The sequence below is a fragment of the Equus quagga genome, unplaced genomic scaffold (genome assembly GCF_021613505.1).
Source record: "Equus quagga isolate Etosha38 unplaced genomic scaffold, UCLA_HA_Equagga_1.0 153_RagTag, whole genome shotgun sequence".
Taxonomy (NCBI): domain Eukaryota; kingdom Metazoa; phylum Chordata; class Mammalia; order Perissodactyla; family Equidae; genus Equus; species Equus quagga.
The window spans coordinates 5,326,429-5,348,381 of record NW_025796915.1 but is presented as its reverse complement, the minus strand read 5'-3'; the positions used below and the strand labels follow the sequence as shown (position 1 = coordinate 5,348,381).

Sequence of the window (21,953 nt, the reverse complement as noted above, 5' to 3'; positions counted from 1 at the left end):
CCCCCTCCTCCCTCCTTCCCCCTCCTCCCTCCCGCTCCTCCTCACCACATATCTGCATAGTACACTAACTGCTCATATTGTTCTGTTTTCCCCTTGATATTTGCCTATATTTTAATTTAAGCATGTGCACATTTGTCTTTTTCACATAGAATGATTTTGTGTAAACATTTCTCTTGACCTAACCCACGTTCTTATTTTTAAGCGTAATGACAATTCCCATCATTTTGCTCCATGGTGGTTTCCTTAGCCATTCCCCACCCTCTGTTAGGGATCTAGGTTGTTTCTAGTTTTTCTCTAATCAGAAAGTTAGGACTGCTAACGTGAAGGTTCAATTTGCTGTTATTTTTTTTCCGATCTCATGTTCCGTTTTGGAATTTCCGTTCCGGGCCGTGTAATTGCGAGGTCGGAAGCAGGAGCTGGTCTAACAGGGTTAATGCTGCTCGGGGCTCTCCAGAGAGAAAGCACCTGGGAGGCCCAGGTGAGCGCCCCAGAACAGAGAGGGTGCTTGTTTTCTGCCTCCCCTGTCTTTTCCTCATTAGGTAGTTCTTTCCTCAGGCCCACCTGGGAGGAACTCAACACCTCGCTCCTAGCGAGGGATGGAAGAGGTGCTGTGAGGTGGGCACTCTCCGAGGTCCACGCAGGGAAATTATGTCAGTGTTCATACAACGTTCACGTGTAAGTGGAATCATACAGTATGGTCTGTTGTGACTGGCGTCTTTCACTGAGCGTGGTGAAACGGAAGGTCTTGGCAACTTCTGAGATTGTGCTGACATGCTTTAGTGGTCCCGCGTGGGCATCGCTCTGCATTCGTTCACTCAGGCATCCAGTGCTCCCTGAGCCCCTGCTGTGCAGCAGGTAGTAGCACCCTGCCTCGTACGTGGTGTGAATTCCAGGCCTGACTTCGCTACTTATTGCCTGGGCGACTTTGAACAGCTTAATCACTTTGAGCTTCAGTTTCCTCATTTGTCAAATGGACTAACAATCACTGTACAGGCCACAGGAGTGAGAGGAGACAGCATTTGAAAGAACAGTGTTTGTTCATTCCTACTATGGAATGAAGGCTCTACTATGTGCCTCACTGCGCACTGGAACATCTGTCCATCTTAAAGAAGATGGCCTTCCTGCCTTGGGGGGCACTTACAGCCTTGGAGGGGGCGGGCGGAGGGGGATGATCAGAGTGATAAACCTTACGTAGTAGGAAGAATGGGGGCCCAGAAGATTGCTGGGAATCCAGGGAGACTTGAGAAGGGCTGAGCCCTCAAAGGGGAAACACTATAGGGGGAGGGAGAAAGGAAGTGGAAGCCTGCTGTGTTTAATGGAGGCAGTATTCTTGAAGACCTCACAGAGTTCAGGTCTCTTGTAATTCAGACCACTCTTTTCTGACAGAATAAATGTAAAGAACATGCGTGTGTGCTTGATACATTCTCAGAATGCATGGTTTTGCTTTAACGTTGCTTTTCATATTGTCAGTGTTATCTCTAACATTGCACAGTGGGCTTGCTGGTAAATTGCCCATTTAGTATCTCATGACGGTTATTTGGCTTCCTCAATAGCCAAGCTGGTGGTGGTAGTAATGATCATCGTCATCTCCGTGTGTTTTTAATCTGGCACCACCATTTGACAGACTGTCTAGATCAGGGGTCGGCAGACAATTTTTTTGTAAAGGGCCAGAGAGTTAATATTTCGGTTTTACAGGCTGTATGGTCTTTGTTGCAACTAATCAACTCTGCCTTTTGAGCACGAAAGCAGCCATAGACAATACGTAAATGAATGGGCAGGGCTGTGTTCCAGGGAAACGTTATGGACCCTGCAGTTTGAATTTCATATAATTTTCATGTCATAAAATAGTATTCTTTTGATATTTGTTCAACCACTTGAAAATGTGACAAAAACAGGTCGTGGACCAGGTTTGAGCCACTGGCCAGTTTGCTGCCCGTGGTCTAGATGACTACAGTATTTGAAAATTGTTTTAAATTGTAAAAAGAGTGAATGTTAAAATATTCTGATAATCGACTAAATCACTCATGTAAGTTCCAGTGCTCATAAGGGTGTAGCTTAATTCACAAGTTCTATCAAAAGATTGTGGGTATTTATCAGCCTGTATGATACTAACGAAGGCAGTTAATTCAGCAAAATTTGTAATACTTTAAGTAGTTATTTTAATGAATTTAAAAATTTAAATCATATTATTTCAAAATTTAGACATCATATGACTTTATTAATATTGTTATATCATTCCATTTCATGATTCAAATTGTATACCATAAAATTGTTCATTATTGTATACCATCCTGGAGCCTAGCAGCTCGGCCTGACTCTCAACAGCCTGATGGCCTATGGTAAGGGCTTTGGAACGTGATTCTGGCTGGAATATTTCTTGCAGAAGCCAGGGGAAGGCATGGAAGGGGCACCACGGTGTATGTCTGGCACATGGTGAATGTGGGATCAACTTTGTTCCCTCTCTTCCCTTTCTTTTCCTCCCCACCCAAAAGTTCTGTATATTTGATCAGCTCCAAAACATGCTGAGCTTCTTTGAAATTGTTACTTTGGTTCTTTCCACATGCAGTAAAGTCACTAACCTTTTAAAATGGAAACAAAAACAAAGGCTGTTAGAAAGCAGTTTCCCTCCCGGGTCACCAGCTTTCCCTTGCTGGAGAATAAGCAGTGTGCTGAGACCACAGGCGGGGGTCAGACAAGAGGCCTCAGGTCCAAGGAAGGCGCCTCCAGCTGGGTGTCGACCCTGCTCTTCTGCCAGGAGGAGGGCGCCTGGCCTGCTGGCTGCTCTGAGTTCTGCAGCTCCTGAGTGTATCTTGGTATCAGGGATTCCAACGGTAGGAAAGCCAGGATCCTCTCCAGATGGAAGACCACCAGCCCCGAAGGTGACTGTGATGCTGTAGTTCTTGGCTTCCAAGCGTGCTTTGGCTGTGTATGTTGGATGGAAGGCCTGTCTTGAGTAGACGTGTGTTTGTGTTGTTTAGGGAACGATGGTGCTTAACCACGTGTGCTTTCTGGCTGGGGTCTGGCAGGATGTGAAGGGAGGCAGCCACTATCCTTTGGTGGGTGAGATTTTTCATTATTATGTCGTGTGGGGGGCTGGCATTCTTCCTGTGCTTTAGAGGCTCTTTGGTTTATAGACAAGTGATCTTGAAGCCAAGGGCATAGGCATTGAGGCTTGACTTTGCCACTGACATTCCATTTGACCTCCAGCAATCCATTCTCCATCTCTGGGGTCACTAATTCTTTATTTCTAAATGAATGGTGATAGCCTAGACCATTTCTGAGGGCCTATTTCTCTCCGTTGAGACATGTGAGAAGGCTGGACTTCCGCTCCCACTGAGCAGCCACCTGGGGTGGTCAGAGGAGGCCTGGTGGAGAGTCAGGTTTCTTACCATCACCCAGCAGTAATGAGGCCATGCATCCCCTCCTATCTCCCTGCCCCCCACCCCTGACACCAGTGGTGCTGGTGGAGGCCACATTAGGGACAGTAATGAGGTACTCCTGCCCCCTCTCATCCAGGGAAGTTTCAGTGGAGGGCTGTTGGGAAACTGAAGCTCCCACCACTGCTCAGTAGTAATGATGAGACCCCCTTCCCCCTCGGGTGTCAGCGGAGGCAGAGTGGGGAACCTAGATTTCTGTCCCCACTTAACTATAATGAGGTTGGGTCCCCCTTCCTCTGCTGGAGCAGTGTTTGAGGAAGCCAGCTAAAATGAAAAGTTTAAATAAGATCTGGAGTCTCATAAGATAATACCTAAAATGTCCAGGTTTCAAGTGACAATCATTTGTCATACCAAGAACCAGGAATATCTCAAACTGAATGAAAAAAGACAATCAATAGATGCCAACACTGAGATGACAGAGATGTGAGAATTATCTGACAGATTTTAAAGCAGCCATCATAAAAATGCTTCAGTGAGCAATTATGAACATGCTTAAAACAAATGAGAAAAAAATTTAGTCTCAGCAAAGAAATAGAACACATAAAGAAGAACCGAATGAAAACTTTAGAACTGAAAAATATAACTGAAATAAAGTCTCACTGGGCGAGACAAACCGCAGAATGGAAATGACAAAGGAAAGAATCAGTGAATTTGAAGATATAACCATAAAAATTCCCCAGTCTGAATAAGAGAGAGAAAATAGACTGGGGAAAGAAAAAAAGGACTGATCCTCAGGGACCTGCAGGACTATAACAAAAACTAACATTTGTGTCTTTGAAATCCTACGAGAGATGAAAGAGGGTGGGGCTTAAAAAGTACTTGATGAACTAATCGCTGAAAACTTCCTAAAGTTAGGATAAGACATAAATCTACAGATTCAAGAAGTTTAGTGAATTCCTAGGATAAACCCAATGAAATCCGTACCAAGATATGTCATAGTCAAACTTCTGAAAATAATTTTGAAAAAGAAGAATAAAGAAGGAGGAATCAGTCTACCAGGTTTCAAGAGTTAGATAGCTACAGTAATCAAGACAGTATGGTTTTGGCAGAGGGAGAGGCACACAGATCAGTGGAACAGAATAGAGAACCCGGAAGTATGCCCATCTGATTTTTGACAAAGGTGCACAGGGAAATCAGAGAAACACTAACTGTAATCACCTGAATGATGATTTGGAAAAGGCTGGTGGAAGAGGGAGTGAAGAGGAGAGAGTTAATCTGACAGAGAATACAAATGAAGAATTGAGAGTTGGCTTGAGACTGGGCCCAGGGCACACAGGAGGGAGAATCACAGAAGCCCAGGTAAGCTTTGAGCTTTATTCTCTGGAAGGATGGTGTTGCCACCACTGAAATAGGAAAGCTTGGCAGGAGGGCATGCTGTAGAAATGGTGTCTGGGTCCTTTTTTTATTCATCTTGGGTGGCCTTCAGCAGGAGGAAACTAGTCATACAGGAAAGCGGTCTGAAGGAGAGGGTAGGTCTTGAGATGTTGGATTTTTGAGACCACAGCATGAGATAATAATCAAAGAAGTCAGAGTGTAAGAGTCCTTAACCTGCGTACACAGCTCATTAGTAGGGGCTGGGTTATTGTTGATATTTTTCTACTCCTGGTTTGGGTCACAGGGAGAGCCAACAAGGCAGAAAAGAGAGGAAGAGAACAGATTTGTGTGGCCACGGATGATGGAGTTCAACAAAAAGGCTATGGTAACAGTTTTATTCTTGCTAAACCCAATTGCCTTTTATTGCCCCCCCTTGATCTCTGGGTGACCTTTGACTCCAGTGACTTGCCTTTCTTGGTTTCCTGGAAAATATTTCCTAATTCTTGGGGTGAGTGTCTGTTTCACATTATCATAATCTTTTAATGACGGCACCTGATTTCAGCTTTACCTAATACCAGCCCATCACAGAATCATGTCAAGGAAGTAAGACTAATTTGCTGGGTTTCTGCTTCCTTCTGTAAGGCTATATGGAGCCTTTCAGCATACATTGCACAGCAGTGATTGCTACAAATCATTGACTAGATTTCTATCGCTTAAAAAAATAGTGACATAACTCACATGTCAATGCAGAAGCCCCACGAGCCAAGTAGGAAAAGGCAAATCCTTTCCCTTGATGTTCAGAAGCACCAAGGGCAAAGCGTGTGGCTGGCTGATTTATGGTGGCTGAGGCACAGAGAGCCGGATTGCGTTCTGGATGGGCAAATGTGTGGGGGCACTGAGAAAATATCCTGGACTCAAGGCCAAAGCCGTCTTGGAGTGAACAGGCAGGGCACAACCTCATGCACAGCATCTCCCTTGGCTGAAGCCCAGGCTGCAGGCTGCAGGCTGCGAGTTGTGCACCAGGGAAATGTGAACACAAGCAGCTCTCCTGGAAATGTCTATTTGATGTAGTGTTTCAGGGGACCTGAGAGGCAGTTTAATGTAGTGCTAAGACAAGCCATGTCTCCAGCAATCAGTTGGGCTTGGGGTCAGATCATCTTTCTGCTACTTACTAGCTCTGTGACCTCCAGCATATTGCTTCACTGCTTGAAGCCTCAGTTTCCTTTTCTGTAAAATGGGGATATCATAGGGTTGTCTTGAAAAATCAATTAAAATAACTTTTGACACATAGCAATGGAGATTGGATTGGTGGTTACCACAGGGGAAGGGTGGGGAGGGCAAAAGGGGTGATTAGGCTCACATGTGAGGGGATGAGCTATAATTAGTGTTTGGGTGGTGAACATGGTGTAATCTACACAGAATTTGAAATATATTACGATGTACATCTGAAAGCTATATAATGTTATAATCCAATGTTACTCCAATTAAAAGTAAATTTAAAAAATTTAATTTAAAAAATAATAATAAAATAAAATAAAATAATGTTTGTAAAGTGTTTAGCACAGCCTGTCCTGTATTATACACTTAAAAAAATTTCAAATCCCTAGTCCTGGATTTGCCTCTAATTAGCTGCAATGTCTTCTATCAGTCGTCTTATTTCATTGAGTATCAGTTTATTTGTCTGTGAATCATGATTACAAAATACTGAAATTGGGGAGTTGGGTTAGAATCTCCTAGTTTTTTTGTGCTTTGTGATTTTGTGATGTCAACCTGAAAAGTCACAAAGGAAATAATTGATAGATTTAAAGACATAAAATAAAAACTTATTTACATAAAAATTATCAAGAAAGTTAAAAGAAAAAAATCAAACTGAAAAAACTTGACAAAAAGAGTTAACATCCTTAATATAGAAAGAGCTTCTTAAAGATCAATTCAAAACACTGTGAGCTCTACAAAAAAACTGGAAAAAGAGGTAAAAACTTCACAGAAGAGATAGTACACATGGCTAATAAAAAAAGAAATCTGGGGGGTGGGGAGAGGGCACAAGGGGTGAAGTGGTGGACCTACAACATGACTAACAATAATGTACAACTGTAATTTCACAAGGTTGTTAACTATCATAATCTTAATTAAAAAAATCTGTTTCAACTTTACTAGTAATGTGAGGAATACATATTAAAGTGATTTACTTGGGGATTTTTGCCGATTGTGACACACACACTGAATGCCCACTTTATCCAGGCAAAGTTGTTCACCAAAAGGTTTCCTCCTGGGAATATAAGCAGACCACGTTTTCCACACTTTCTTGCAGTTAGGTGTGGCTATCTGACTAAGCTGGGTAATGGGTTGTGAGTGGCCGTGATTTAAGCTACCTTTGTGAAGCCACTAGTTCCGTCCTCCATGCTTTCTCTTTTCCCTTGTTTGCTCACTGGATGGAAAAAACCAGCTGAGGATTCTGAGGCCCTAGACAACGGCGGAGCCACTAGATGGAAAGAGACTTGGTCCCTGGATGCCTGCGTGCCTATGTGGAGCAGAATGCCCCTGCCAACCCACATTAGACAGTGAACTGAGCCAAAAAGTTTTTGTAGTGCTAAGCCGTTGAAATTCTGAGATGGTTTGTTGCTGCAGTTAACCTACTGTAACTGATTATGTATCAAATTAGGCAAGATTATAATGCTAACATTATTAGCAAATGTGTCATCCACTGCGTGTGGGATTTCAGGTGGATACACTGTTTTTGAAAATAACCCACAGCTATGAAGGACCTTAAATAGTCATACCTTTTGGCTTAGTGATTCTGTTTTTAGGAACTAAGCAGAGAAGCAGATAAAGAATTTTATACCAAGATGTTCATCACAGATTCCAATAATAAGGAACCTATTAGATATATTATCTGGCTTCCATAGAAATGTTTCTGCATATTACTAATGAGATGCTTATGATTTAAAGTGAAATGTAGAATGTAAAGCTGTATGTGTGATTTTGCATATGTAAAATATGAAGATAATATGTATAAGCATTAAGCATAGAAAAAAAGACCAGAAGGAAGAACGCTAAAGAGTTTCATGTGGTTAACCTGGATTATGAGTAATTATAACTTTCCTCTTTATGTTTTTCTGTAGTTTTCAGTTTTTCCTCAATAAACAGGTATAATTTTATAGACAGATTTTTTTTTTCCAAAAGAATATCCCATTTGCTATGTTCTACCCAGCCCTGAAGTCTCACCTAGACCTATTTTGTGAATGAATGTGATACTGCTCTCTATGAGCTTGTTACTTTAGTGTTAGTGCACTTGGCCCACCCTCCTTCTCTGATGTGTGTGTGCATGTGTGCATAGACACATGCAGATGTACACAGGTGCTTGCCAGAGTGGCAAGAGGCCATTTGTAGATGGCAGGACCTGAGCCTTGTATCAGAAGGAAGAGAAGGAAGGGAAGGTGGACTAGGAGGGTGGCTCAGCCTGAGCCAAAGCTGCCGTTAGTCCCATGGCCACCTGCCTTTGACCAGGGCAACTGGAGAATATATTGGTTTGGGGGATGAGATGGATCATCATCTTGGAGAAGGCCTGGGTAGTTCGTTTGAAAATCTTCAGCTCCCATTCAGAGCTCAGCTTGTGGTAGTCTGATCTTGTTTCCTTTGATAACTACAACCCAGGGATTACAGACTGCTCTTGGCAGAGGATGCTGGAGAAAGGTTGAGTCTGAGTGGGGAGGAAGGCTGGAGCCTGTCTCTAGGTGTCTTTGAGTCCTAGGTAGGGTGGCCTGCATCCCATTACAGCTGTTTATTTGTGTGTCGGAGGCTCCAGGAGTAGGGCAGAGAATGTCATCGATGGTGTTAATTTCACAAACGATTAGCAGTTACTACAGAAGAGTGAAGTGTCTATTCAGATCCTGGGCTGAGCAAGTGTCTTGGAAACGCAGCGTGCTCATGCTTGAAGTGAAGGCCGTCCCAGTGAGACCGAATGTAAATTCTTTCTGTCATCAACAGAACACCTGCTGTGCCCAAGGCCCTGTTCTAGGCACCGGGAATATAAAAAATAAGTCTTGGGAAAAATCTTTACTCTTCCGTAGTCCCGTGTTATGGAGAGGAAAGACAAGCACGAAGCGTAGGGACACACTGTGACGGCTGCTAGGTTGGAGTTCTGCATATGGGATTTATACAGCAGTAAAGAAATTTAACCAGGTTTATCAAGTGCTGTAAATCAAATGACTGTGTAATATTTGGGGAAGAGAAAGTGCTTTTACTCCAAATGCATGTCTCCCCTTAGATCTGCAGTATCGTGTCATCGGAAATTGAAAAAGCAACTTTGTGCAGAAGCAGGAACAAATGGCTCACTAATTTTAAATATCTTGCCTGCCTGATATTTCTGCCCTTGAACGTTTTCCTTAGTTACCTGGGAAACACTTTTTAGGACTGGAAACAAATATAAACCACATCAGTGTTAATGACCATGAAAATGATGCAGTTTGTGTTGAAATCCTTAACTAATCTGTGCTGACTACCTAATTCCTCCAGGTAAGAAAGGAGAAGTAAGGTGTTTTCTTTAATGAGTAACAAAACCCACTGTAATGTGTTAGCTTGAAAGTATCCAGGGAGTTTTAATAGAGCTTCTCAACATTTTTTCTTAATTCAAATTCTATGGGTTTTCACATTGCTGTGGGCCAGCCAGCCAGTTTGCAGTATGGAGGTTTGATGGGAAGAAATGAGTTCTGTGGCTGAGTTTGAAAATGACAGAGAAAAAAGGATGGTCTCTGCAAGGGGGTAGGAACAAAGACGGAGAGCAGAGGGGGTTTAGGGGAGCATTCCTCTGGCTGGGCTCAGCCCAGTAGGAAGAGGCTGGAAATGTGACTGGGCGGGGGCTCCAAGGTCAGCTTCCCTGAATCCCCTGCTGCCTGGGGCAGGATTTCCTGAAAGGGCTGTGGCGAGTGATGACGGCCACCAGAGGGCTTGGGAGGGTTGCACTCTCCGTGGAGGCAGCACACATCCATGGTGGGTTAGCGCCTCCATTCTGTTCCTAGGGCAGTCTGTAGATGTTTGCTGAGCATCAGCAATAGCAGACAGAGAGAAATCAGACATGGTCCCTGCTTTCAAAGCAGTGAAAGTCTGTTAGAGACACATGCTGTTCATCCTTCATTCATTCATCCATTCGTTCGTTCATCTGTTAATTCATCAAACTCTTGTTGCATGGCTACCTGTACCAGGCAAAGATGAGTAAAGATGTAAAGATGAGTAAAACATATCCCTTGCCTTCAGGAGCTCCCCATCCATAAGGGCCAAGCAGAAACAGAGCGTGTCTGGTGTTTGTTAGAAGAGGAGAGAACCCCTTCTCTTTTAAGCTTCTAGACCCTGTCCTGTACCTCTCACTGTTGGCTGGCTGATTTGCCCACCATATTGTTAATGATGTCTATTCAAAGGATATCCCTCCCTTTATTCTTCTCGCTTGCTCTGAATAATCTTTTCATATTAAGTGGGACATATCTTGAAGAAATAAGAACTCCCCTTTATCTGCCTCTTGTTTTCTGGCTGCTCTTCTTGGCAGCTTCTTGCTTCTCCAGCCAAAGCTCTTTCTCCAAAATCCATTGTGTCTTCTCAGGTAAAGGGTGTGGGGGACACCCTGCACATCCTTATTTGGCCTGACCACCACCTTGGGACAGTGTAGGACAGCCTCCTCCTTGATTTCCACTCCTGTGCTGGCTCCTTCTTTGCCTCCTCTTTTGGTCTGCTGGGCACCGGTTGGATCCTTGGTCCTCTGCCCTGTGTCATTCATTCACTCTATGCTCTCTCTCCAGTAGCGAGTTTGTTCATTCCCAAAACACACGAGTCCCTTTTTTTTTTTTTTTGAAGGCGCCAGAAGCTTTCATCTTTCCCCAGACCTCGTCCCTCATCCAGCTATTAGTTCCTTGTGCTTGAGATGCTGGCTCTAGTTCTTCTGATTCCTTAAAGCCCACCTGGTCCATGGAGGCATCCCCAAACACCCAGGAGGCAGTCAAGGTAGAGTTCAGAGCACTCTGGAGCCAGACTGCCTGGGTTTCAAACATGCACTGCCACTTAGTAGCTGTGGGTCTTGGGAAAATCCACTAACCTTTCTGTGCCTCAGTTTTCTCCTCTGTAACCTGGGGGCAGTACGAGTAACTACTTCATAGAGTTGTTAGGAGATTAAATGAGCCATTACATGAAGTTCTTAGTGCAGTGCCTAGTACAGTCATGCATCATTTAATGACGGGGATACCTTCTGAGAAATGTGATTCTGTCGTTTTGTGAACATCATAGAGTGTACTTATACAAACCAAGATGCTGTAGCCTACTACACACCTAGGCTATATGGTATAATCTTATGGAACCACCATTGTACGTGCGATCTGTCATTGACCAAAACGTTGTTATGGGGCGCGTGACCATATATAGCAAGAATAATGTAAGTGCTAACCATAGAAGTCTACTGTGCTATTTACTTCCTTGGAATTCTGGGGTTCCTTTTTGCCTGTGCCAGCCATGGAGCACTCATTCTCATGTAATTTATCATTGTTAAGGAAATATTCATTTATGTACTTACTTATTTATTGATTTGCGTCAGTAAGAGTGTAAACTCCTTAAGGACAGGGGTCCCTCCCTGTCATATTTAGTATCTTGCATGAAGCTTAACCCAATAGGCACTGAATGCTCCTTAGTTGGTGACTAGATTGCCCCACATATGAATACTCCAGGCCCTCAGGGTGACTGCTGCCAGCCCTGCAGGAGACATGGGGCCAGTCTGCTATGTTGTGATTTGAGGAGTCTATGCAGCTTATCCACTGAGGCCTAGAATGTTCCTTTATCTCCAAACTCTTACTCGAGATGACACCTGGGAAAAGACCTGAACCAGCAACAGACATAGTCAGCCTCTGTTTTGATGATTTAAGCCAATCCTTTCTGTATGCAGGTAGAAGGCAGTGTTGAATGATGGTTAAGTACATAAACTTTGGGCTCAGGCTGCCTGGGTTTGAATCCTGACTCTCCCACCAACTAGCTGGGTGACTTTGGAAAAGTTACTAAACTTCTCTGTACCTCCATTCCCCAGTGGTACCTTCTTCAAAGGGTTCTTGTGAGGATAAAATGAGTTAATACATGTGAGGTGCTTAGAATACCACCTAACCCATGATAACCACTCATGGTAACTGTTTGATCCTCAGCCACATTATTATTGTTATCTGACATAATAGATTATTAAGTTGTTCATCGTGGCTCACTTTGCTCTAGGTGATGATCATGGCACAATAAACCGTTATGCCCTGAAATGTTTTATCCCCCAGCAAATCTGTGAGGTACACAGAGTCCCTTGGGATGGCATCCATTCACTGATTCATTTATCCTTTCATTCATTTGTTGAGTGTCTGGCTATGCGTGATTCTTTCCTAGGTGGGAGACAGTGAGTCTAATAGAGCGAAAAGAGGAGCAGCTCAGCTGTCAGTGGTCAGTATTCAAGTCCCAGCCCTACCCTCGACACTCTAGGTGGCCTCAGTTTTGCTGTGAGGATTAAATAACATGACTCATGTCCCCTATCAGGTGCGTAGTAAAAGTTGATTTCTGACTCCTCTTCCACTTTCTTGATAATGGAAGACAGAGGAGGGTTGGACACACTGATATGGAGAGCCCACATCCTGGTACTTTTGTCCTCAGACAACTGGAATGTCAGGAAGGGGGCAGTGCGAACAGCGGGCCAGGGTTCTGCCAGAAGTTTGCATAAATGGTGGCAGGGCAGGAGAACGTGTTGGTGATGCTGATGGAGACAGGATTGGGCAGGCTGTAGGCCCAGTGCAGAGGCTTCTATTCTGTCAGGGCCCTCAGAGAGCGGCTTTCTTAGAGGAGTGGGCAGGTTCTGAGACTCGCGCTCACCATGTGTTACTGGGCCTGATTTGGGGTCTGGAACTGCCTCCCTCTGAAATCCCTGGTCCTCATTCTTGTGCTGGTGAGTCACTTCCTCTCCGTCAGGGACTCGGGCTTTTGTTTGTCTGGGTGGTTACTGTACATTGTGGGAGTTCCAGAGGGAGAAGCCTGTGTGTGGGAGAGAGGGAGGTGGAACCGGCGCCTGTAGTTGGGATGTGGCCTCAAAGTGGGCCATTCCTGAACCCAGACATGAGAGGCTGAGCAGATCCTTCTCGTCTAGGATGTAGGCTGAAATCAGGCAGGGTCTTCCAGAAGCTCTGTCAGGCCGTGAGGAGAAGGGGCGGGAAAGATACTCAGAGTTGGACCTATGGGTAAGGGGTAGCGGAATAGCGTGGTTGTCCAGCGCACAGTGGCATCTTCTGGGGTGAGGGGAGCCATCTTCTGGCCTGGGTTAGATTCATCCCAGTCCTTCTTTGTGTCCCTGCTGTCCTGAGCCTTGGAGCCCCCTGCCACTTCCTCCTGGTATGTGGGGACTGCGACTTTGGCCTGAACCGAATCAGCCTTCCTGTAGGATCTTTGTGGAAAGGAGAGGTGGGGCCTCCATTCCCCCAGGGAGTGTATGTTCTAACAGAAACTAGATTGTTCGATTTTTTTTGTTCACTGTCAAGAAAGGTTATAAATCAACAGCAGCAAACCTCAAAAGGCGGACACGGCTCCACAGATAGCCTGTTTACTCAGCCAGCTTGCCTGGTGCTCTGTTGCCAAACGCATTTTCCGGAAACCTCACTTTCATTAGGCCCCTCCCTACTCCAGAACCTAAATGGCTCTTTCTTGCCCATCTCCTCAAAATCCTCCTGGCGCTGTTTTTCAAGGGCTTGGATAACATGGCCTTGCGTCGTCTTCACGGTTGTATTCCTCCCATCACAGTTAGAATCTGGTCTTCCCGATTTTAAACTTTCTGACTGTGAGCCACAGTAAGAAGTACTTAGCCTTACTGTGCATAGTAACACTAGAATTTTCTCTTCTCTCATTCTTTTCTATTTCATTAAAAAAAGTGTAGGTCATGACCCGTGAAATTGATTTGATGACAGACTCATGGGTCATGACCCACAGTTTGAAAAGCAGAGCCGATTTACCACAGTCCTGATCATGGAAGCACAAGCGAGCACTGAGGAAATGGCAGAGCTGGGACAGGCTCGTCACCCACATCCTGAGAAAAGAGTGACTCATTGAAGCTGACAAGAAGTTGGTCAAAAAACATTCTAGATTAGTGGCCTCCAAAATTTTTTTTTGGATTGCACACTCCATCAGTAAAAACTGTTTGAGTGTATTACTCCAATCTATGTTTGGTTATTTTTTTAACCTATCAGTTTATGATGTGACCACATAAAACATATATTTGAAATATAAATTTAAAAGGATGAGATAAAGATGAAAGAAGCCATATTTTAAAATGACGTACTAATCATGATGGCTTCATTCTATTATCAGCAAATATCCGAAGGCAAAATACTCACAGAGGACGAGGCTCATGGTTATCTGCAGCAGCTGTAAATCTATTTTCAAAATGTTTTGATAATTTAAGATGCTTTTCTGGGTGACTTCTTGTCAGATTTGGAAACCGCTGCTTTCCGTCACAAATACCTCCCTCAACATTGCCCTTCCTTTCTGGCAAAACCAGAAAAGCTCCGCTAGCCCCTCCTTTGCCACCTCCATCCACTGGAAATCTGTAGGGAGGCATCTGGCACCTCGCTTTCCCTTGTCCTCCTCAGCCATTCCTTTACCATACTCTGGGAGTTTTACCTCTCAGTGGAGGGTAACCTCTCCCCATGTCCTCCTTCCTTCGCTGTCTTCCCGCCACACTGCCTCCTCCTTCCTCCCAGTTCCTCGCACACCTTTACACTTGTGATTCCCTTTCCCTGGGATGCCCCCTGCCCTCCTCCCCTGGCTGCCTCCAGCTCCCCTCTCAAGCCCCAGAATGAAAGTCACTTCTCAGAGGGACCTTCTCTGACCACTGCCTAGGATATTTATTTTTTTTTCAGGAAGATTAGCTCTGAGCTAACATCCGCCGCCAATCCTCCTCTTTTTGCTGAGGAAGACTGGCCCTGAGCTAACATCTGTGCCCATCTTCCTCTACATTATATCTGGGATGCCTGCCACAGCATGGCTTGACAAGTGGTGCATAGGTCCGGACTTGGGATGCAAACCGGTGAACCCCGGGCTGCCGAAGTGGAGCTGCGAACTAAACCGCTATGCCACTGGGCTGGCCCCTGCCTAGGATGCTTTTTGAGGCACCTTGGACTTTCTTTAATGACTTTTATCACAGTTTTATTTTTATACCTGTATATGTTTCAGTTTGTTTAAAGTGTATAGCCCTCTAGCATCTAGGCTGTAATTTCCTTGAGGGCAGGGACCACACAGCAGAGGCCTGCTGTGGTGTGTGTCTAGCACCCAGGTCATGCAATCTCAATAAATATTTAATAGTCCCAACAACCCTATGAGGTGATTACAAACAGTGTCCCCATTTGTGTGTGTGTGTGTGTGTGTGTGTTTTGGAGGGGAAGAAGATTGGCCCTGAGCTAACATCTGGGCCAATCTTCCTCTGTTTTATGTGGGATGCCGCCACAGCATAGTTTGACTAGTGGTGCTAGGTCCACACCCAGGATCTGGGCCTGTGAACCCTGGGCCGCTGAAGCAGAGTGTGAGAACTTAACCATTACCCCACCAGGCTGGCCCCAAACATCATCCTCACTTTACAGGTGAGGAAATTGGAAGATAAAAGGGTTAATTGCCAAGGGTCATCTGGTTAATAAATGGGGATGTTGGTCTCAGACCAGGTCTTTTGGATTACAGTGTGTACTCTTACCAACTCCTCTTGCTTGTTCATCTGTAGCCTGTGTAGGCTAAGGGCTGGTTGTAAGTCCCATCTTCCTTGCTGATGCCCGCCCAGAAGGACTCTCCTTCTCTTGAACTAGCTCGATTTGTACTTAGGGTCTCTATGAAACACCATCTACCCTGTGTTGTTCCGGATAACACCATCCTTTTCCCAGACAACAACACGTCCCTACATCTTTATCCACCAAAGCTAGATCGTAAAGTGAGACCCTGTCTGGACTCATCCTTCTCTTGAATCGCATAGCACCTTGGAGAGGACCTGAGCGCACCATGTATTGAACAAATAGTTACTGATTAGTTGATCGTTATCAGGAGCTTGGCAGAGATTTCCCGTGACTCCCGACTTAAATCCCGTCTTTGTGCATACCTGCTCCCCAGCCAAGAGCAGGAAGCCCGCACCTCGGATTCAGAGGAGTATTGACTGTTCCAATTTGCACTTGTTGGCTTTCTTCCTGGTGTATCTCAGTGTAACTTCTGGCTGAGACCCAAGACTCTAAGGGTCTTCAATACCATGAGTAATTTCATGAGTTGCTGATGGCTAATTAGGGGTGATTACAATTAAGAGGCTTTACTTTCTTAATAACCCCTAGCAAGGACTTGTGGTAACTTTTGAAATCTTGATTATTCTCCCCTGCAAATGGAATTTTCTGATTCTCATGATTGTCTTTTCTTAAATGGTTACAATTTGTCTCTCCATCCCCCATTTCTAGGGAGAGGAAATCTGAAGTCCTGGGAAGACTTCGGAAATCAATGCTTGTGGAAGACTCTGGCTTTATTAGAGAGGACCCCTGGGCACACCTTGAAAACTTGCTTCGTTTGTTTGTCTTTCCCTGAAAGGAGGTGCGAGAGGAGGGGAGGCTGGCCCATGGTTTTTCTTCTCAAGTTACATTATGTTCCAACCAACTCTCCCATCCCCCGATTTTTGATGCTATTTATAATTGACTTTTGAAACTGCTGGCTCACTTGACAATGTTTAGAAATTCTGTTTAGTGAGGGCCTCTGAATAAGGCAGGGTTTGTTGGCAAGGGGTTTTACCTTCCTGTTTTTACTATGATAACACATTTTAAGTGTTGCTTCACCTCTTCTTTCATCAGTATCATCAGAGCTACTTGTTATTGCGGGTCACTCTACTCTAGTGCTGGACTAAGCATATACATGTGTCCATTTATTTAATCTTCACGACCTGCAGCAGTTCTGGAGGCAGTATTATTTTTATTTTTGAGGAAGATTAGCCCTGAGCTAACATCTGCTTCCAATCCTCCTCTTTTTGCTGAGGAAGACTGGCCCTGAGCTAACATCCATATCCATCTTCCTCTACTTTATATGTGGGACGCCTACCACAGCATGGCTTGCCACGTGGTGCCATGTCCACACCCGGGATCGGAACCGGCGAGCCCTGGGCCGCTGAAGCAGAATGTGCAAACTTAACTGCTGTGCCACCAGGCCAGCCCCTGTAGGCAGTATTTTTTAAACAGTTTAAACAATTTTTAAACAGTTGAGATGTAATTCATGTACCATTCACTTCACCAATTTAGAGCATACAAGTCAATGGCTTTTAGGATACTCACAGGGTTGTGCAACCATCACCACAATCTAACTTTAGAACATTTTTGTCACCCCAGGAGGAAACATTTTACCCTCCCCATGACCCCTCTCCACCCCCTGACCCTGGCAACCACTAATATACTTTCTGTCTCTATAGATTTGCTTTTTCTGGACATTTCCTATGAATGGGATCGTACAATATATGTGGCCTTTTGTGTCTGGCTTCTTTTATGTAGGATGATGTTTTCAGAGTTCATCCATGTTGTAGCGTATATCAGTATGCTGTCTATTTTTATTGTTAAGCAGTATTTTTACCCCTACTGTACAGCTGGGGAAACCAAGACACACAAGGGTGAAATGAGTTTCCTGTGGTCTAGTAGCCTTTAACAGATGGAGCTAGATTTCCAGTGCAGGTTTGCCTAATGCCAATTCTGCTATTAGCTTGGAGTCTGAGGTCATTATACTAATAGTAATTTATTGAACATCTTCTGTGGAACAGTCACTGTACTGAGTGTCCAGTAAATTTGCTACCTCATATTCATACATAATCAGATTTCAGTTTGAAAATCTGGTTACCATAAATGGGTAGTGGCATTTTTGTTTCAGTGTCTTCCATTTGCTCACTTCTGGTTTCATTGGCTGACTTAAGCTCTAGAATCTTTCTAAGAAAATGATGCTAAAAATAGCATTGTTTTTCCTTCTGTAGGATTTGAACACCACTCTCATCTGCAGAAAATTGGCAACATCTCCGAGGAGCCCTTGCTTTTCCTGGGACCCCCAGCATCATGGTTGTTCCCCGTTTCATGGAGTCTTTCAGGTCAGTAGAAAACCTTTTAAAAAGAAAATAGGAGAATAAGAAATTTGATATTTGAGTTTTACTATATAGTTTCTTTTAGTAACCAGCCTTGAGGGTCTGCCTCTCACTGACATGTTTGATAGACTATGTACATATGTGAATAAGTTTGCTATTCACAAAGGCCACCGAGGCCTGGGGATCTGTGTCCTGTGCAAGGAGGTGCTTTGACTGAGATCCAAGTGGCTTGGTTTCTAGGCTGTGCCCTGCTATTTGCTAGGAGTCCTGTAGGCCTCAGATTTTTTTTTTTTTAATAAAGGTGTTACTGGATCAGTGGATATTTATCATAGTTGCACAATGGAATTATCTGAAGAACTTGAAAAAGTTTTGTTCTCTGGCTGCATCCCCACAGATTTTGACTTAATTGATCTGCTATACTTAAAAGGTGACCTCTGTGCTCCCTTCTGCTGAAAACATCTATATCTTTCATCTGCATATTTCATTTGATCCTAATATCAACCATGGGCAGTCCATAGAAGAAATAGTATTACCTCTGTTTTGTAGATCAGAAAATCGTTGCTCAGGGGCTGGACCTGTGGCCAAGTCATTAAGTTTGCACTGTCCACTTTGGCAGCCAGGGGTTTGCGGGTTCAGATCCCAGGCATGGACCTACACACTGCTCATCAAGCCGTGCTGTGGCAGCATCTCACATACAAAAAAATAGAGAAAGATTGGCACAGATATTAGCTCAGCGACAATCTTCCTCAAGCAAAAAGAGGAAGATTGGCAACGGATGTTAGCTCAGCGCCAGTCTTCCTCACACACGCACACAAAGAAAACTGTTGCTCAGAGAGCGTAACTCCTGGGGGCCACTTTCCTCTAGGGCAGAGTCAGGAGAGGGGCTCTGTTCTCGGGAACCGTAGTCCACGTCGCTGAGGCTGTTTTCCAACTTTTCTTTAAACTAATAGACCCTTTTAAAAATTCTTTAATCAAAATCCTATGTAAAAATCTCATTATATAAAATAGCCAATGGCAGTATTCTATTAAGATAAATTTATTTTATAAGTTCAAATTTGTAATATTTAAACCTTATGAGATAAATGAGTCTGTTATGTTAAACTCCAACATTGGAAATCAGGATTTATGGATGAGAGCTTATACATTGGCCTCAGAATCTCGTTTATTCTGTGACCTGTTTTAGCTGCACAGTGTTAAGAAAATCTTGATCCACACAGGTAAGTAATTCAATTGGTAACAGTTCTTTGGTGGAGCTCATCTTGCAATCTCAGGATCCTCTTTAAATAAGTTGATTCAGAATCGAAAAAGAGGGAAAGGAAGAGCTTTTTGTTTCAAACTTGGATCACTAAGGATATCTTGTAGTTTTTTTTTTTTTTTCATAGCTATACAACTAGCCCCAAATGCCCAGGACTTACAATAAATAGTAAAATGGTCTATATAATGTGTTATTAGGATGGTGCCACATGTGATTGCCTGATCAAGGCTAGAGCATTTGCCAGGCAGATGCTCTTGGGCCTATGCCTGGCATTTAATTGAGAGTATGTGAGCTTTAGTCTGTGGTTGCTTGTATAATTTTACATGAATGGACATGTGCAGGCCTGAAGTCCAAACACCCACGCAGAGCTTCAACCTTCTTCATCAATGGCATTCACAAGCATCAGAGAAGGCAGGAAAAGCTGCATTCTGAGGCCTCTGCAAAATCCAGCTGTTAACAGGGCAGCCCAAGACTCTTTAGGGCTAATATGTGGTATCTAATCTAAAGTAGCATGTGTGCATTTTTTTAACCATAGTTTAGAAAATAATTTGAAAGATAGTTCAAGACATGAAATATGCATCCTATGTGTGGGAGCTCTGACATACTGCTGTAAAACCGCAGGGGAGTGAGAAATGCAGCTGTACCACTGGGTCACTTCAGGACCACAGCTTATTTGAACACTAGGACCCAATGGGGCACAGAGAAGTGGCGGTCACAGTCAGATATTGAACTTGATTGAAAAGAGCAGTGGATGACCAAACGTGGGTTCACCACGTGGTAAGCAAGTATAAGTGTGGCTGCCATCAGAAAGGCTCCTACAAGTACTGAAGACCCTCAAAAATGTGTGCACCCAGACTGCAAAGGAAGGGCGTTCATTTGGAGAAGTCCCTTTTGCGAAGTTTTTTTTTTGATGTCTTGGAATTTTAATTGATGCTCCTGCAGACAGTTAACCTCCGGTAATGATCTGTGGTATGGAGGCCATCTCCTTTCAAGGAAGGCCTGGTGGGCTTACCTCCACGCTGTGCATTATTTTGGAGAAATTGCCCACAGATTAGAAATTAGCAGGACGGGAGTAGTGGAAAGCTAGATGTGGTCTTGCTGCCCTCTGGGCTGAACTCAGGAAATCGTGACAGGCCTGCAGGATCAGCGTCCTGCTGAAGGGGTTGTTTGAACAGGGCTGCTCAGCAGGACATTTCTCTGAGTCCTGCTGTAAGGACTGGGAAGGAAAATATGAGTTCTGAGTAGAGGTGATTCTTTGGGAGCGCTCAGCGGGAGATTTCCATCAAGTCTCCTTCTTCATAAGCCAGGCACTCGTAAACCATTCTACATTCTGCTTCTAGGGCCATGCAAATATATTTTAACCTGAAAAAACCCCCAAAACTAGAGTGTCTTTTGTTTGAATGCTTTTCAAAATGTTCTGGGGAAAGGGCTATGGTTACCTTATGAGTGAGAGGTCTTTGGTAAAATTGGTAGATGAGAAACACATACACACACACACACACACAAATTAAGGGCTTTTAAATATTTATCAAGGCAACCAAATGCATAAAGATCAGTTGGAAAAGTTGGAGGATTTCTCTACCTGTACAGAAAACAGGGCAAGATTAGAAGTTAGCTGCTAAGATAATCCCTGAGAGGAAAAAACTTTTAAGGGGATTCACAATTCTGATATGGAGAGATTTAGTTTAAAAATCCCCACAGAGAAACAGAAGGCCAGCTTTCTCCTTATTAAAGAGATGGAGAAGCCCTGATTGTTAACGTAGCAAGAGTGTCTCGGCCCTGCTCAGAGTCTGTAGTAATAAAGAGAATCACAGTTAAGCCAGCAGCAGAAGAGACATAAGATTTGAATACTTAATGGAGTTGGTTAGCGAGCTGTCATTGAACCTTGGGCAAGCTCTGGATGCCATGCAAAATGCAGGGCAAGTAAAATCCTTTTGGACCCAAGTATGGGTCAAGTCTAGAGTAAGGAATGTTTGTCACCTGTTACAAATTAGAGAGGAAACAGCACTAAACGATATAGAAGTGTTTATATTTCTTAAAATCTTGCTCCAAATTGCACACCTTTTGTTGTATGCACAGTTACATCTTTATGTGTGTGTTCACATTAGGGAAGGAGACACAATTTTCTCCCTAGAAGTCATATAAACAGGTGATGATAGCTACCTACCATGGCCAGCCAGCGAAGTCTCTAGAGCCAGTTGGCTTGGTCAGGGCTCTTCCTTGACCTCGAGGAGTGTTTTAGTATTGTTGACATATTTTGTGTTTGAAATGAAAACATAGATGAAAACAAAACTATTGAAAAAAGCCAAATAAGTGGTTGAATTGGCAGGAAATAAAATTGATTTAGTGATTCTTATTTTGAATAGTTTTTGAAGAAATGCAGATGTAATTAGAAAGATTACAGAGTTAGATGGTGATTTTTATAGATCTGATGAAGGGCAGTTCTTGATCATTTTCAGGGTGTTACAGGTTGATGCCCCTAGGTCAAGTGTTTGGTTTTAGTCTTCGGAAACGTAAGGCTTTTCTTTTCCTCGATATACGCTTCAGTAAAAGTGTATTGCTGTAATGCCTGTCAGCTAGTTTGCTTAGAAATACAACCAGAAGGGATTGAGGTAAGAAAGAGAAAGGTGGCTGTTTTGGGGCAACTGAAAAAGATCCTGAATATAGAAAGAAAGAAAGAAATGGGTTGAGAAGGTATGTTTGTAAGTGTGAGAAAGAGAATGTCCCAAATAGTGATATTTGAGTGATGATTGATCAGTGAAAACTGAGACTTCCCTCAGGGGTAGGGAAATATGTGTTAATTGGGAAGGGTCATGGGGTCAATCAGTGTCCC

General features: G+C 43.8%; 1 protein-coding gene across 1 annotated transcript in view; it reads left to right on the top strand.

Moving 5' to 3' along the window:
* The window catches only part of LOC124233071 (thrombospondin type-1 domain-containing protein 4), a 548,658-nt gene that overhangs the window by 9,114 nt on the left and 517,591 nt on the right, over positions 1-21,953 (top strand). Inside the window, exons 2-3 of the mRNA XM_046650144.1 lie at positions 16,220-16,349; positions 17,761-17,871. Of these exons, the coding sequence (XP_046506100.1) occupies positions 17,840-17,871 (32 nt within the window). The 5' untranslated portion in view covers positions 16,220-16,349; positions 17,761-17,839. The remainder of the gene's footprint in view (positions 1-16,219; positions 16,350-17,760; positions 17,872-21,953) is intronic.